The sequence below is a fragment of the Eptatretus burgeri genome, chromosome 5 (assembly GCF_056783735.1).
Source record: "Eptatretus burgeri isolate ZD-2024b chromosome 5, Ebu_testis_v1, whole genome shotgun sequence".
NCBI classification, from domain to species: domain Eukaryota; kingdom Metazoa; phylum Chordata; class Myxini; order Myxiniformes; family Myxinidae; genus Eptatretus; species Eptatretus burgeri.
Window position 1 is genome coordinate 99930391 of NC_140965.1, and position 14344 is coordinate 99944734.

The 14344-nt window shown below is 43.6% G+C and overlaps 1 protein-coding gene across 1 annotated transcript in view; it reads left to right on the forward strand.

Annotated features, from left to right (window-relative positions):
* LOC147027049 (transmembrane protein 150A-like) overlaps nt 1–14138 on the forward strand; it is a 41805-nt gene extending 27667 nt beyond the window's left edge. The window contains exons 6-7 of the mRNA XM_085883155.1: nt 8995–9157; nt 11709–14138. Coding sequence (XP_085739281.1) covers nt 8995–9157; nt 11709–11917 — 372 coding nt within the window. The 3' untranslated portion in view covers nt 11918–14138. The remainder of the gene's footprint in view (nt 1–8994; nt 9158–11708) is intronic.
* The last annotated feature ends 206 nt before the right edge of the window (nt 14139–14344 follow it).

Here is a 14344-nt window from a genome sequence, read left to right on the forward strand (position 1 = left end):
GTACTCCATCTCTTCTGGATCTGATTTTGACAAAATTCCCTGACAATATCTGCTGCTCTTCCTTCGCTCCAATTGGTTCTTCTGACCACGTCCTTGTCAAAGTGGACATCTCTCTGGCTGTTATCAGAGAACCACCTCACCGCCGTCGAGTCTGGCATTTCACTCAAGCCGACTGGCAAGGTCTCCGAGCAGCCATCAAACTGACAGACTGCTCTCCTATCACTACTTTCTCAAACATCAACTCATCCTGGGAATTCTTTCAAAGAAACTTGCTCTCCCTCATGCACAGATTTATCCCCTCTCGTGTTCAGTTGTCCTACCCTTCCTCCTGCCCTTGGTTTACTGAAGCTTGTGGCGAGGCAGTTGTCCTGAAACAACTTGCCTTTGCCTCATGGAAAGCAAACCCAACTGAGGGCAATCTCAGTTCTTTCCACAAAGCTCGGAACAAGTGTGTATCTACCCTCAGGAGAGCCAGAAAACAACATCTTTCTCATCTCAAGTCTGAACTCTCAAACCTCTCTCCCTCCTCAAAATCCTGGTGGCGTTTAATCAAATCTGTTTCTGGTGTATGTTCCCCCTCCATCCCCTCCCTTACCTCAAATGGCCGCACTACTGATACCGCACGTGAAAAGCTGAATGTCTAAACTCGGTGTTTGCAGCTAAATCTTGTGTCCTAAACCCATCACTATCTCTACCCACTTTACCCAGTCGCACCCAACTGTCCCTGGACTCTGTGTCCTTTTCTCCTGACAAGGTGGAGAGCTTGCTTTCAAACCTCGAGTCAGATTCTGCAACCGGTCCAGACGGCATCAGCCCACGTGTCCTCAAGCCTGCTCTTCTGCTCTTGCTCACCCTCTATCTGTTCTATTCACCCTCTCATTTGCCCAAGGTCATCTGCCATCTGCTTGGAAATCTGCTAACATCACTGCCCTGCATAAAAAAGGTGCAAAAACAGATCCCTATAACTACAGACCAATCAGCCTTCTCCCAATCATCAGCAAGGTTATGGAATCGATCATCGCTTCAGATATGAAATCCTTCCTCTTCTCCAATGGCTTGATTTCCAATCATCAATTTGGTTTCAGACCAGGTCACTCTACCCTGGATATGCTGCTTCTGCTCTCCCATCAATGGATGGAGGTCCTCAATGCCAGACAGGAAATCCGAGCCGTATCCCTGGACATATCACGTGCTTTTGACACAGTCTGGCACCCTGCACTACTCACCAAACTCTCTTCCCATGGTATTCAAGGCCATCTCCACTCATGGCTCGCAGACTTCCTCTCCTGTCTCAGTGAACGTGTGGCCCTAAATGGAGTTCTTTCATCCCCTCTTCCTGTGCAGGCTGGAGTTCCTCAAGGTAGCGTTCTGGGCCCTGTTCTTTTTCTGGTTTTCATCAATGATCTCTCGGACTCTCTGGAAAATCCTCTATTTCTCTTTGCCGACGACTCCACCCTCTGCCGTACCATCTGTCATCCCTCAGACCGGCAAGCAGCAGCTTCTTCGCTCACTGCAGATCTGGATAAAATCACAAACTGGTCCAACACGTGGAACATGTCTTTCAATCCAGACAAATCTCACACTCTCACTATGTCTCTTCGAAAGGACCGTTTACAAAACCCCCCCATCCACTTTCTCAACAATCCTCTGGAAGAAGTCTTTTCTTTCAAGCTTCTAGGTCTCACTATCTGCCATGACCTTTCCTGGGAAAGTCACATTTCCAACCTCGCCTCAAAAGCCAGTCGCCGACTGGGAATCCTCCGTCGTGCTAAGTCCTTCCTCGGCCCTCTTGAGCTCCTGACCACTTACAAAGCTTTTGTCCGTAGCCTGATGGAGTACTGCTCTCCCCTCTGGGCTGGTGCTCCTGCCTCCCACCTTTCTCGGCTTCACACTGTCGAAACCAGGGCATTTAAGATCATCGGCATCTCTCGCAATGAAGCTGAGTCTTTGGGCCTCTCACTCAATCACCGCAGGTTGGTCGGTGGTCTTTCTGTCTTCTACCGACTCCTCTCCAGCCTTGCCCCCCCTGCTCTCTCTGCGATTTGTCCCCACCACATTTCCACAGGGCGCTCAAGGTCCGCCAACAACCCCCTTCTGGTAAAACTACCAAAATCACGAATCACTGCTCATCTTCACTCTTTCATTCCTCTTTTTTCCCGCCTTTGGAATAAACTTCCTCACTCTATTCTTTCCCATTCTTCTCTCCAGGCTTTCAAAACAGCTGTTCACCACCACCTCTTATCTTCCCCCATCCAAATCCTTGATCTTTTCTACCCCCGATAATCCATCCAAGCCCACTTCCTTCATTTCTCCTGCTTTCCTTCCTGAAAGTCCCTGAAACGTCCATCTTCTCTTCGCCATGTTCCCCGTCCCATCCCCATCCCTCTCCCTTCCACAGTTCACCTAATGTGTCTGTTCCCCACTGTTTTGTCCCTTCCACTCCCGCCCCTCTTGTCTCATGCCTCCTTGCTGTGAGTTATGTGTTTGCTCTCATACGAGCCTCGACCAAGGTATACAAAAAAAAAAAAAAAAAAAAAAAGATGTCGGGTAGAACCCGGACAGATAGATTTCAGTTGCTATTCCCCAGGCTCAAACGCAGCAACATGTACAGTATTCACAGCCTTCGACTTTTTCACATTTTGTCCTGTTACAGCATGAATTTAAAATGGAGTAAACTTAAATATTTTTTGTCACCAATCTTCACAAAATCCTTTTTATAATTCATGGACCACTGTTTGTGTGTTTGTTTGTTTGTCGCACGACTACTCCTTCAGTTCTGGGCCGATTACATCCAGACTTGCTACCTTGGATCAGCATGACCCCAATTAGTGTATAGGGTTGTTTTTATCTTTGCCAGTGGTCTTGGGGGGGGGGGGCAGGGGGACGTAAATTTTCAATGTAAATGTGTACCGTGCAGTGCTGCTTCCAGGTGGGGAAGGGTATGAAAATTATCCACCATTTTCAGTACACGTATGAGTGTTTTATTACAAGGTGATGGCACATGACATCTCCAAATTGCTGACTTGTAATGGCAATTAAAACCCAAATGCTAAGCCTGCAGCACTTACAATCGATAGAGCAAGATGACGAAAGAGCATGTTCAAGCTGTGTTTAATATTGAACTTATTTGAAACTAGAAGGGCATTCGGTAGAGTGTATACCTCCGTCAAGCTGATTCGTTTACGTTTTGTGTCCCACTGATGGGCCGGATCTAGATTCGGACCTGAACTAAAATTTAATGAGCTTGTTCTTGTCACCTAACCAACTCATCCACCAAGTTTTGTCCAAATCCGTTCATAATTTTTTTGAAATATCCTGCTATATATATCGTTTTAGCCCTGTCACTCAATGTTGAAGAATCACTTAAAAAATTCACAGATCCGGATCCAGATTTGGATCTTCACCAGAATCGAATGAATTCTCCCTTGTTACATACCCAACCGGCCCGCAAAGTTTTTCGTCCGAATCCTTACACAACTATTTGAGATATCCTGCTGTATGTCGTTTTTGGCCCTATCTCTCAATGGTGAAGAATCACTTGGAAAAATTCTCGTATCCGGATTCAGTTCCGGATATTCACCAAAATTGAATCGTTTCTTCTTTGTCTCACACCCAACCCATCCACCAAGTTTCGTCCAAATTGACCTCAAAAAATAATTGGTGGTTCAATGAAATGAACAAACATGCAGCAACTTTTCAATTTATTATTATTATTTTTTGTATACCTTGTCGAGGCTCGTGTGAGAGCTAACACACAACGCACAGCAAGGGGGGCATGAGACAGGAGGGGAGGGAGTTGGAAGGACAAAACGGTGGGGAACATGGGGAATACAAGATGGACATTACAGGGACTTTCAGGAAGGAAAGCAGGAATTTGAAGGAGGTGGGCTTGGGTGGATTATTGGGGGTAGAAAAGATCGAGGATTTGGATGGGGGATGATAAGAGGTGGTGGTGAACAGCTGTTTTGAAGGCCTGGGGGGAAGAATGGGATTGAATAGAGTGAGGGAGTTTATTCCAAAGGTGGGGAAAAAGAGGAATGAAAGAGTGAAGGTGAGCAGTGATTCGTGATTTTGGTAGTTTTACCAGAAGGGGGTTGTTGGCGGATCTTGAGCGTCCTGTGGAAATGTGGTGGAGACAAATCGCAGAGAGAGCAGGGGTGGGGGGGGCGAGGCTGGAGAGGAAGACGGTAGAAGACCAGCCTGCAGTGATTGAGTGAGAGGCCCAAAGACTCAGCCTCATTGCGGGAGATGCCAATGATACGAAATGCTTTGATTTCCACAGCGTGAAGCTGAGAAAGGTGGGAGGCAGGAGCACCAGCCCAGAGGGGAGAGCAGTACTCCATCAGGCTGTGGATGAAAGCTTTGTAAGTGGTCAAGAGCTCAGGTGGGCCGAGGAAGGACTTTGCACGACGGCGGATTCTCAGTTGGCAACTGGCTTTGGAGGCGAGGTTTGAAATGTGGGTTTCCCAGGAAAGGTCATGGCAGATAGTGAGACCCAGAATTTTGAAAGAAAGGACTTCTTCCAGAGGATTGTTGAGAAAGTGGATGGGGGGGGGGTTCTAAACGGTCCTTTCGGAGAGACATAGTGAGAGTGTGAGATTTGTCCGGATTGAAAGACATGTTCCACGTGTTGGACCAGTTTGTGATTTTATCCAGATCTGCAGAGAGTGAAGAAGCTGCTGCTTGCCGGAATGAGGGATGACCGATGGTACGGCAGAGGGTGGAGTCATCAGCAAAGAGATATAGAGGTTTTTCCAGAGAGTCCGAGAGATCATTGATGAAAACCAGAAAAAGAACAGGGCCCAGAACGCTACCTTGAGGAACTCCAGCCTGGACAGGAAGGGGGGATGAAAAAACTCCATTTAGGGCCACACGTTGACTGTGACAGGAGAGGAAGTCTGCGAGCCATGAGTGGAAATGGCCTTGGATACCATGGGAAGAGAGTTTGGTGAGTAGTGCAGGGTGTCAGACTGTGTCAAAAGCACGTGATATGTCCAGGGATACGGCTCGGATTTCCTGTCTGGCATTGAGGACCTCCATCCATTGATGGGAGAGCAGAAGCAGCATATCCAGGGTAGAGTGACCTGATCTGAAACCAAATTGATGATCGGAAATCAAGCCATTGGAGAAGAGGAAGGATTTAATGTCTGAAGCCATGATGAATTCCATAACCTTGCTGATGATTGGGAGAAGGCTGATTGGTCTGTAGTTGCAGGGATCTGTTTTTGCACCTTTTTTATGCAGGGCAGTGATGTTTGCTGATTTCCAAGCAGATGGCAGATGACCTTGAGCAAATGAGAGGGTGAATAGAACAGAGAGAGGGTGAGCAAGAGAAGAGGAGCAGTGAATTTCCATTGAATCAGAAGAAAGTTGACAGTTTTAGAAATTTGGCTGATGTCGACTTTTTGGCCTATGTGGACCTCAAAAATACTCATTCATTGACATCAGTGTCCTGATGTGCAAATCCTCGACAAATTTCAATTCTATGCGATTAAAATTGAGGATTTTAGAAATTCCACCTAAGTTGTTGACCTTTGACCTATGGTGACCTTTTGATATTTTGACCTCAAAAGCAATAGGCTTCTTGCTTATGATAAACTCCACCAGGTGTGAAGTTTTGTGAAGATCGGTTTAAAATTGTAACCTGTAGGTGATTGACTTACGGATACGGACAGACTGAATCACGCATGCAATCAACCAATATGCTTGAAAAATCTTCGATTTTCGCAATTAATTAAGAAATGGCTGAAACAATAACCTCTGTCTACCTTTGCTGACGGATATAATAACGAGATGGTACTTAAAGAGCACAATGTTATGCAGTACTCAATACTCATACAGAAATGGTGAAAATGTGTCAAAGGCAAAAGAGATCAACTCGAAGGGTCACGACATCACTAACTTGTAACATACGTCCAAGTCAGAGTTGAAATAATGTTGAACATGGTGGGGTTTCCAGCATATCAGTCTTTATGGTACAGCTTGTGAAGCGAAGACATGTGTGAAACAGTGTAGGTTGATTGTTGCCACGGAGAATGCAGATAGTACAGACTCAAACCACTGGTAAGATGCAATGGATGTTGATCTGAGATGCTGTTAAGTTGATCAAATGAGCAGTTGTGTCCTGATTGTGTTTGAACTTCCTGTGTTGTTTGAATGCTCCTCTTCATGTGAGCGCTGAGTTTCCAAAAACCTTTTTGAAGATTAAATTCTGAATGCAATAGCTTCATTCATCAGGATAAAAAGAAAGTCTCCCCACATTTTAACGCGGTCAGGTATGACATGTAACAGCTTTGTCCCTAATCACCTCTGCATGTTAATGTGTGTGCAGAATTGTGATAATAAAACTGTTTTTAAAAAGCTGAGCTAAACATATGTAGATATATATATATATATATATATATATATATATATATATATATATATATATATATATATATATATATATATATATATATACACACACACACACACGGCTCAAGGAAGAGCTAGAACACTGAAGAGATCAGGATGCAACAGGACACAAGGAACAGTTGAGAAATGGCGGAACACCAACAGTGGAGTTTGATAAAATAGAGGGCGACTTGGACAAATAATGGGTGTTGGGATTCGGGAAGAATGGGGGGAAGGAAAGGACGCATGGCGGTGTTCAATATGGATACAGAAGGAAACTCTCAGGAAGGTTAAAAAAAATGATCATGGTTTTGGATTGATGTTTGATCTGAGATGTTAGTGGACAACTGTCTTGAAGACCTGGTGGAAAGGATGATATTCAAGAGGATGTGGAAGCTGGTTCCACAGGCAGGAAAAAAGAGTGACAAATGAGTGGAGGTGAGCAGTGATTCTGGATTTGGAAGTTTCAGCAGAAGGGGGATTATGGTGGACTGTGTGTGCCGTGCATGAACCAAGGGGGGGGGGGGGGACAAAGCACGGAAGGAGCAGAGGGTGCAAGACCAGAAAGGAGGTGGAAGAAGACAGAGAGACCATCGAGCTGTGCCACTGATGCAATGCCATCTGCTGGTTATGGCAGGAATTTGACATTTGGCCAGGGTACTGGAGATAACTCACCTGCTTTTTGCGAAGGACCCCATATAATCTATAACATTCACCAACTAATGCTGGTGGACCGGACGCCCAGCTTAAAATCCATCCGAGAGACGGAACACACATTGATGAATCACCCTGCCTCTGAAACACTGAGCTGACAGTTTATAGCTGGAGAGGAGGAGGATATTGGGACCATACTCTGTGCAGAGCGTTGGTGCTGCTCAAGCAGTCTCCTTGGCTATTGGGCACAATCCTGGACGGGTCGCCACTCCGACAGTATACCAGCAAGCTAGCACTCATTTTGCCGACCTCAGAAGGATGACAGGCTGAGTTAACCCCACCTGGTATTAATTCAACAGCTGAGCGGGATTTGAACTCCGGACCTTAGGATCCAAAGCCCACCACCCTAACCATTAAGCTAACACCAGGCATAATTTAGTCTCTTATAGCTGGGTCAGGATTCAAACCCAGGTTAGACAGCTTCGAGGCGATGGTGCATACCTTTAGGCCATCCTGTCAGTTAGTTGCTGGATACAACTGATTTTGTTTCATTAAATTACAAAAGCAAATGCAGTTCTTTTTTATTTTGTTGGGGAACAGCTGTGCTGCTGATGCAGTGTCCCATGTAAGTTAGAGCAGTGATTTGCAATTTGTTCAGTGTGGCAGCAATAGCTCGCCATACCTTCGTGAAGGATCTTTAACATGCGCTGTTTGTTTCGTTTATGACAAAACTGAGGCTCGACGAAGAATGAGGTGAAAAGGGGTGAGGGGGAGGGGTGGAGGCAACAAGCAGATAAATTAAGGAACAGGAAAAGAGGAAGGGTGGAGTAAACACAGTAGCATATCTGAATTTGGCTCGCAAGATCACGCAGTTTAGACAAGGACACCCAAACCCAGGACAAAAGTTCAAGTTCAGGTTCACAACAGAGACCGGAAATACAGTACATTAACAATTCACAAAATTTTTTAAACAATCACTGCTCACTTCCTCTCCAGAATCATTGCTCACCTTCACTTCAGGATCACTGCTCACCTTCACTCAATCATTCCTCTTTTTCCCCACCTGTGGAACCAACTTCCACATTCTCTTCAATCCCATTCTTCCCTCCAGGTCTTCAGGACAGCTGTTCACCACCATCTCAGATCATCTCCAATCCAAAACCATGATTTTTTTTGACCTATTCTAACCCATTTATGCCCCAAGTGTTTTGAATTGGAAATGTTTCTGTAAAACTCTTTTTAGGCTCAATTAGCATTTTATTCTGGCATTCTCCACATCTTGTTGTGGTTTTTTTTTATGGGAGTGCATGTGCACATCGGATTTGCTTTTCTTGGGGTACCACCCAATTGATAGTCTTGTCATGGTGTGTGTGGAGCCGCAAACATGAAAAGCTCCACTTTTGCATGAATTGAATGAACATCTCATCAGTAGCATCCTGATGACATTGGCAAATGAAACTTGGACATCTTCTCAGTGATCAAACCATGGTGGAATTTTGGAACTCCCCTCACTCCCTCGCCACCTCCCAAGCCGATTCGATTTTGGTTAAGGTCCACATTCAGATTTGGCCTATCATTGGGATACAACTCCAACTGTTCAGCCTCGCGGAGGTATGTACTCTACTGAGTGCTGTTCTTTTATTAGTTTGCTTGATTTAGATTCATGAACAATTATCCATACCTTGTCTGTTGGTTCTCCTCTGCTCCATTGTTGGTATGTCAGCTGATCATTCCTGTCATGCCGTCACGTCCATTGCCCTCAATGTCTGTAAAAAATGTTTATTGAACCCCTCCACTTTCCCCTTCTCTTACGCAATTTAGTCTCCCCAATAGTGAACACCAAGCATCAGGTTTGTTGATCTGTCAGAATCAAACTACGGGTGCTGAATTTGCAACTCATTCTCTTTGATTGTCAACTCACCTCATTTGTTTCCCCCTCTGACCTAGGTGATCAACATCATGGTGATGCATATCATCGGTGTGGTTGTGGCATTCGTGTTCGCTTCCTTTGGGGCCTTTTTTCAGGCCATGGTGCCTGCGCATCGCTTTGCTGCTGTGCGTCCATTCCGCATCCTCTTTTGCTGCCTCGTCATTCCCATCGAGATCATCTGTATCCTTTTTTCCCTTTGATTTATTTCTTATTTCAATTTCTGATCAGCAACCTAAAGCTCATGGTGGAGCTTGTATATAAATCACATTTATGACTATGACATTCAGATGATGCTGTACTTTTACATTAATTGAATGGACATGAGTATATAGACTATGTACAAATGAAAATGGGATGTGAGATCCCTGCATCAGGACCTATGAGCTTAGATGAGAATACCAAACAGTCCAACTCAGAAAATCGTGTAATATCGACTGCTACAACAGCCACGATTATTCCCAACTTCTTGTGGGTTCAGCAAGGGAGTTTTTTTTGGCCCAAGTCTTTCAGGGATCGCTTACTCAGGACTGACTTTCGACTGAAGGTGGCTGGAATTTGGCCAGGGTGCCCACCATAATTCACCTACTCTTTGTGAAAAATACCGTGGCATCTTTAACGCCCACCAACTATATATAATGCTAGTGGACGGGTCACCAAGCCTGACGTCCGTCCAAGGGACGCAACTCCCTGCATGTGAAGCACCAATCTGACAATTTATTGAATCAAACCCTCACCAGACAGCTCACAGGCAAGAAGTCTGCTACCTCTGCACCACCGTTTTGCTGAGAAAGTCCATATTATGAATTTAAAATTATTTCCCAGCAGATTCAACTCGAAGTCACTCCTCTGCTCGCCCACTTTCTTAATTACTTCTACTTTGAAGTTATTACTCATGCCGTGCAGGCTCTAAGCCGAGTGGGCGAGTATTGCAATGATCCTGTCTGTGTGTGTTTGTTTGTCTGTTTGTTGGCAGAATAACTGGACAATGAAGGCAGTTAGAATCGCCAAATTTGGTGGAGATTCATATTCAACTTTGAGGTCACAAGGAAAAATATGCAATGAAATTTAGTACCTGAGGGCTATATTTACCCACGACATGGCCAGAGGCCGGCGCATGATTATTGTGATAATCGCATCTGTGTGTACAATATTAAGCTCTTTGCTGGACTTTGCGATTCCAGCTGCTCCTATTGTTGTTATTCTACAGACAAACACACAGACGTGTTCGTCTTGATACTCTAGTTTTATATAACGTGCTTCGGATATCCATGGGCAGGCAGCTCATGGGTGCAAAATATCTTTTCCCCCTTCCCCAAGGATGGGGAGACGATAACCAAGTTAGGGTGCATATTCATATTCACGTAGCTTTGTTGGTACCTTTAAAAAAAAATTATCATTTCTGTCAAAAAAACAACAACTCCATCCCATTGTAATGCCAATTTCCCCTGTTGCTATCACTTTCCAAGCCAGCCGTTCCTTGTCAACCGTTTTGTTTGCATGCTGAAGTAACTTGGTGAGTAGTCTGCAAGCTGATTAGTAATGGAATACACACCTGGGGTGTGTTCTGCTAGCAAGCAGTTTGCTTATCGCTGGTGAAGCGCCGTGCTTGATTCAAAGCACTCAAGCAAGCACGCCAACAGAACAGAGTGCTCGACACCACTTAACACGGTGGACTCTCTGTAAACAATGTTGTCTGGGCAGTCATTTTCAGTTTTACTTGATCCTCTTGTGACAACTTCCTCAAACAAATTGAGGCGGCTACGAGATTGTGTTCACGGCGGCTACGAGTATGAGGAAGAGGGAAATAAAGATAAATATATGGGGAGTCAGAAGGAGGTGCTCCCTGTTGAGCTTGTGTATGGACCTGGCCATTGTGCATTCTGGGGAGGTGGTGGAGAGGTTTTGAATGTTTGAGATCTTTTAGAATTAGGATGAAAAGTCGAAATAACCATAAAAGTATGAAATGCACGTTTCATTAATATTATGAGTATACACAACAAGGTTATGCCTCTGAACATTTCATTGGTTGTAGTCTTCTAATATAATTTTGAATCAGACTATGGTGGCCATTTTTGATAACGTAATGAAGCACCATAATGAAGGCTATAATGAAGCACCTCTCTTAATTGCTCACTCGACTTGCCGAGCAGCAATGCTAGCGGTTTGTAAAATGGTCGATATGGTCTAGCTGCCTTGGCAAGTGTGTAGCAAGCTACTTGCTAACAGAACACACCCCTGTTTGTAGTCCTTCACATTGCAAAATAACACAAGGAGTTTTCTTCCAAGGAACTTCAACACTGGACGAGGCCATTAGGCCCATAAGGCTGTGCTTTAAAGTCTTTGGTATGACTCGGTCAGGGTTCAAACCACCGACCTCCCAGACTCAGAGCAGGCACTCTAACCATTACACCAACTTGTCTCATTAAAATGGCAATGACTTCTTAAAAGAGAAACATAACAGCATGAGTCAGCACCTCCTTTGAGTGCATTCTTGTTTTTAATTATAATGGGTTTCCTGATTGTGATGATGGTGTTTCCCTTTGAATTTGAGCCACAAGAGCAATGGTAAGTGACATGTTCTGGCCCTTGAGTAGTAGAAATTACTTATCCTGCTTGATGAGTGCAATCAACTGATTTGTCATGAAAAACATACCGAGAGGTCACTCTTCATCATGCTTTTGTTTCTTTGTTTGTTTCATCGACAATTGTTTCCTTTACTCTGAGCTTTCAGATGTCTCATTGTATGTGCAAGTGAAACCGAACCTGCTGGTCATTTCAGCACTATTTGAATGGATGGCCCTCGGTTTGTACACAATGTACTACACTTCATTTGCCGTCGAGTTATATGATGTGACACCGAGAACGCTCGCTCGCCTCCTTCCAGGAATCGATTCTTTTCGTGATGACATGTCCGTCCTTACACCTACACAAGGATCCTAGCACTTCATCATTGCACCAAATATGAAGCAACCTCACTCCTTTTATTAATACGATCACGTTGTCCTCATGAATGAAGGGAAAAGTTGCCTAATGATCATATAATCTGTTCACATATTTTTCAGATTTGTTTTTCAGGTCTGATACCTGGCTTAAATGCTATGCAGATGGTTTGCGTGGACTGCAAGGCACACAGCTTTACTACTATACATCAGCAAGTGTACTTAAAAAAAAATGTCAGCCATCCAAGGAAAGCAAATGGGGGAATTGCCATGTTACTCTATGATTGGACTTCCTCCATGGAAGCCATGTGTGGTCATTCGGTGTTCTTATTTTTTTTATTTTTTTGAAAATTTTCAAAGGAAATACCCCCCCAAAAAATTAAATAAATAGGAACGTTTTTCCAACAATCTCACTGTTGGGCAATCGGTGTGGTTTAGGTTTGAAAGGCCATCAGGAATGACCGAGAGTCAAGAACCACAATGTGCCTTATTTGATCACGTGTCCAAGTCTGGATGATGGTTGAGCATCATAAACGTAATGAAGAAAAAGTTTAAAAAAAAAAACAAAAAAAAAACGACCACAACAACAACAAAAAAACAGATGTCCAATTAGCACTGAGATTGTTGTGATTACATGAGAAGATTTAAACCTAGTTTTTGATTTGTCATAAATGTTGATATTTCTGTTCATCATGCAAGGCAACTTAGACACAAACACAAAAAAACAAGGTGTATTGGCCCACAAAGATGATGCTATCACAATTGTTTTTTTTGTTGTTTGTTTTTTATATCTTAATGGACAGATGAGATGCAACTTCTTTAATTTTGTCTCTGTAAATCTCGAACAACTGAAACAGGCCACAATGTACCTCCTTGTTATGTATATGCACTATAGACTAGTATATTAATGTTGCTTTATTCTTTGTGCTCATACTTTTAATATGTCCCTTTATCATTTGTTTGGGGAGGAGGAACTGCAGAGAGGGAACCAATCCACTCGATCTGCAGACTTACTATGTGTGTGTATGTGTGTATGTGTGTGTGTTTTTTTGTAAAATAAATGGGATTGGAGGACTCAAATTTGGTCAAAGGATCTCGTCAGGTAAAGCAAACGTGCATGACCTTGTATCGCTAAAAAGTGGTGAAGATGCAGTCCATTGGCTTTATGAATGTAACATGAATAATTCTTAACTGTCAGCTTCCTTTATAATTGCCAGCCTCATCACAGAGCAGCTTGGTGATGGAGTGAGTGAAGGCTTGTTAGATTACCCTTACTGGTATGGGCTTTATTCCTGTGGCTGCTCAGTGGAATGTTCCGCACCCTTCACTGGAGGGGTGATGGTTCTTAACCACAGAATTGTTCATGACTTGTCGTGAATACCTCAATGATCTGACAAAAAGCAGGTGGGAATCCGCCAAGATCCCCACCACCACCACCACCATCCTCCCATCCCTCATTACAAGCCATCGTCACACTGTACTCTGTAAGTGAGCTCTGCCACTATAGCACGACAATATCCAACACCTCCTCTCCCACCACCTCAACCACATTCAGTCTTATCAACGTTATGAAACTCACCCCCTCTCCATTGATTATATAATACCTAAATGTCCCCTTGACAACATTGGTTGTGCCAAAGGATTTAGCACCACCATGCATTGTGCAGACATAATGGTAAACGTTTTAGTTTATCATCATGTGAAAATGAACATTCCTTCAAATTTGTGCTTTTATTTTGCTTCCTGTAGAATGTAGATTGAAATGGCCTTGGTGGAAATTATTGTTTTTTTGTTTTTTTTAAAATCTGGTCAATCACTCATCCTCTCTTCTGCAACCACCTCTCCTTCTGATCTCCTGACCTCACCAAGCCTTCCATCTTTCTTTCCTCTTTCTCTCTTTGGATCTACAATATGTAAATGGCTCCTATCAGTGCATTTCATGTCATTGGGTCAAAATTCTAGGCTAGCTTGCTTGTTCGTAAACGAGTCGTCTGCTATCAGCAATGATGATCTCCACAATCGGAGCTGCTTTGGAGGTTTTTAAGGTTTGTATCATTCTAAGGCTATCTTATCACAGGATATGAAAGATTTCTTGCTTTTGAAACTTTTAATGAATGATATAAATCTCGTTTATGCAGCAGCAAATGGTAATGCAGTGCCAAAAACAATTTTGAACTTCAGTATCATGTACCTGAGAACATTAATAAAATTATCATTAATTACTTTTGTTTTGTATTTTAGAAAGTTAAACTCTTGGATATTGATGCTTTGAATTTTAACAATGGCTCTTAAAGTGGTACATGAATGTTTGTTGGGTAATATTCAACATGCAGGTCATGTTTCTAGAGATGTCATCATCATTCCTATGCAGCAGGTGGCTGCGGTCGCAGGGGTGAAGCAGTGCCGCTGATGCAGTGCCCCCCCTAAG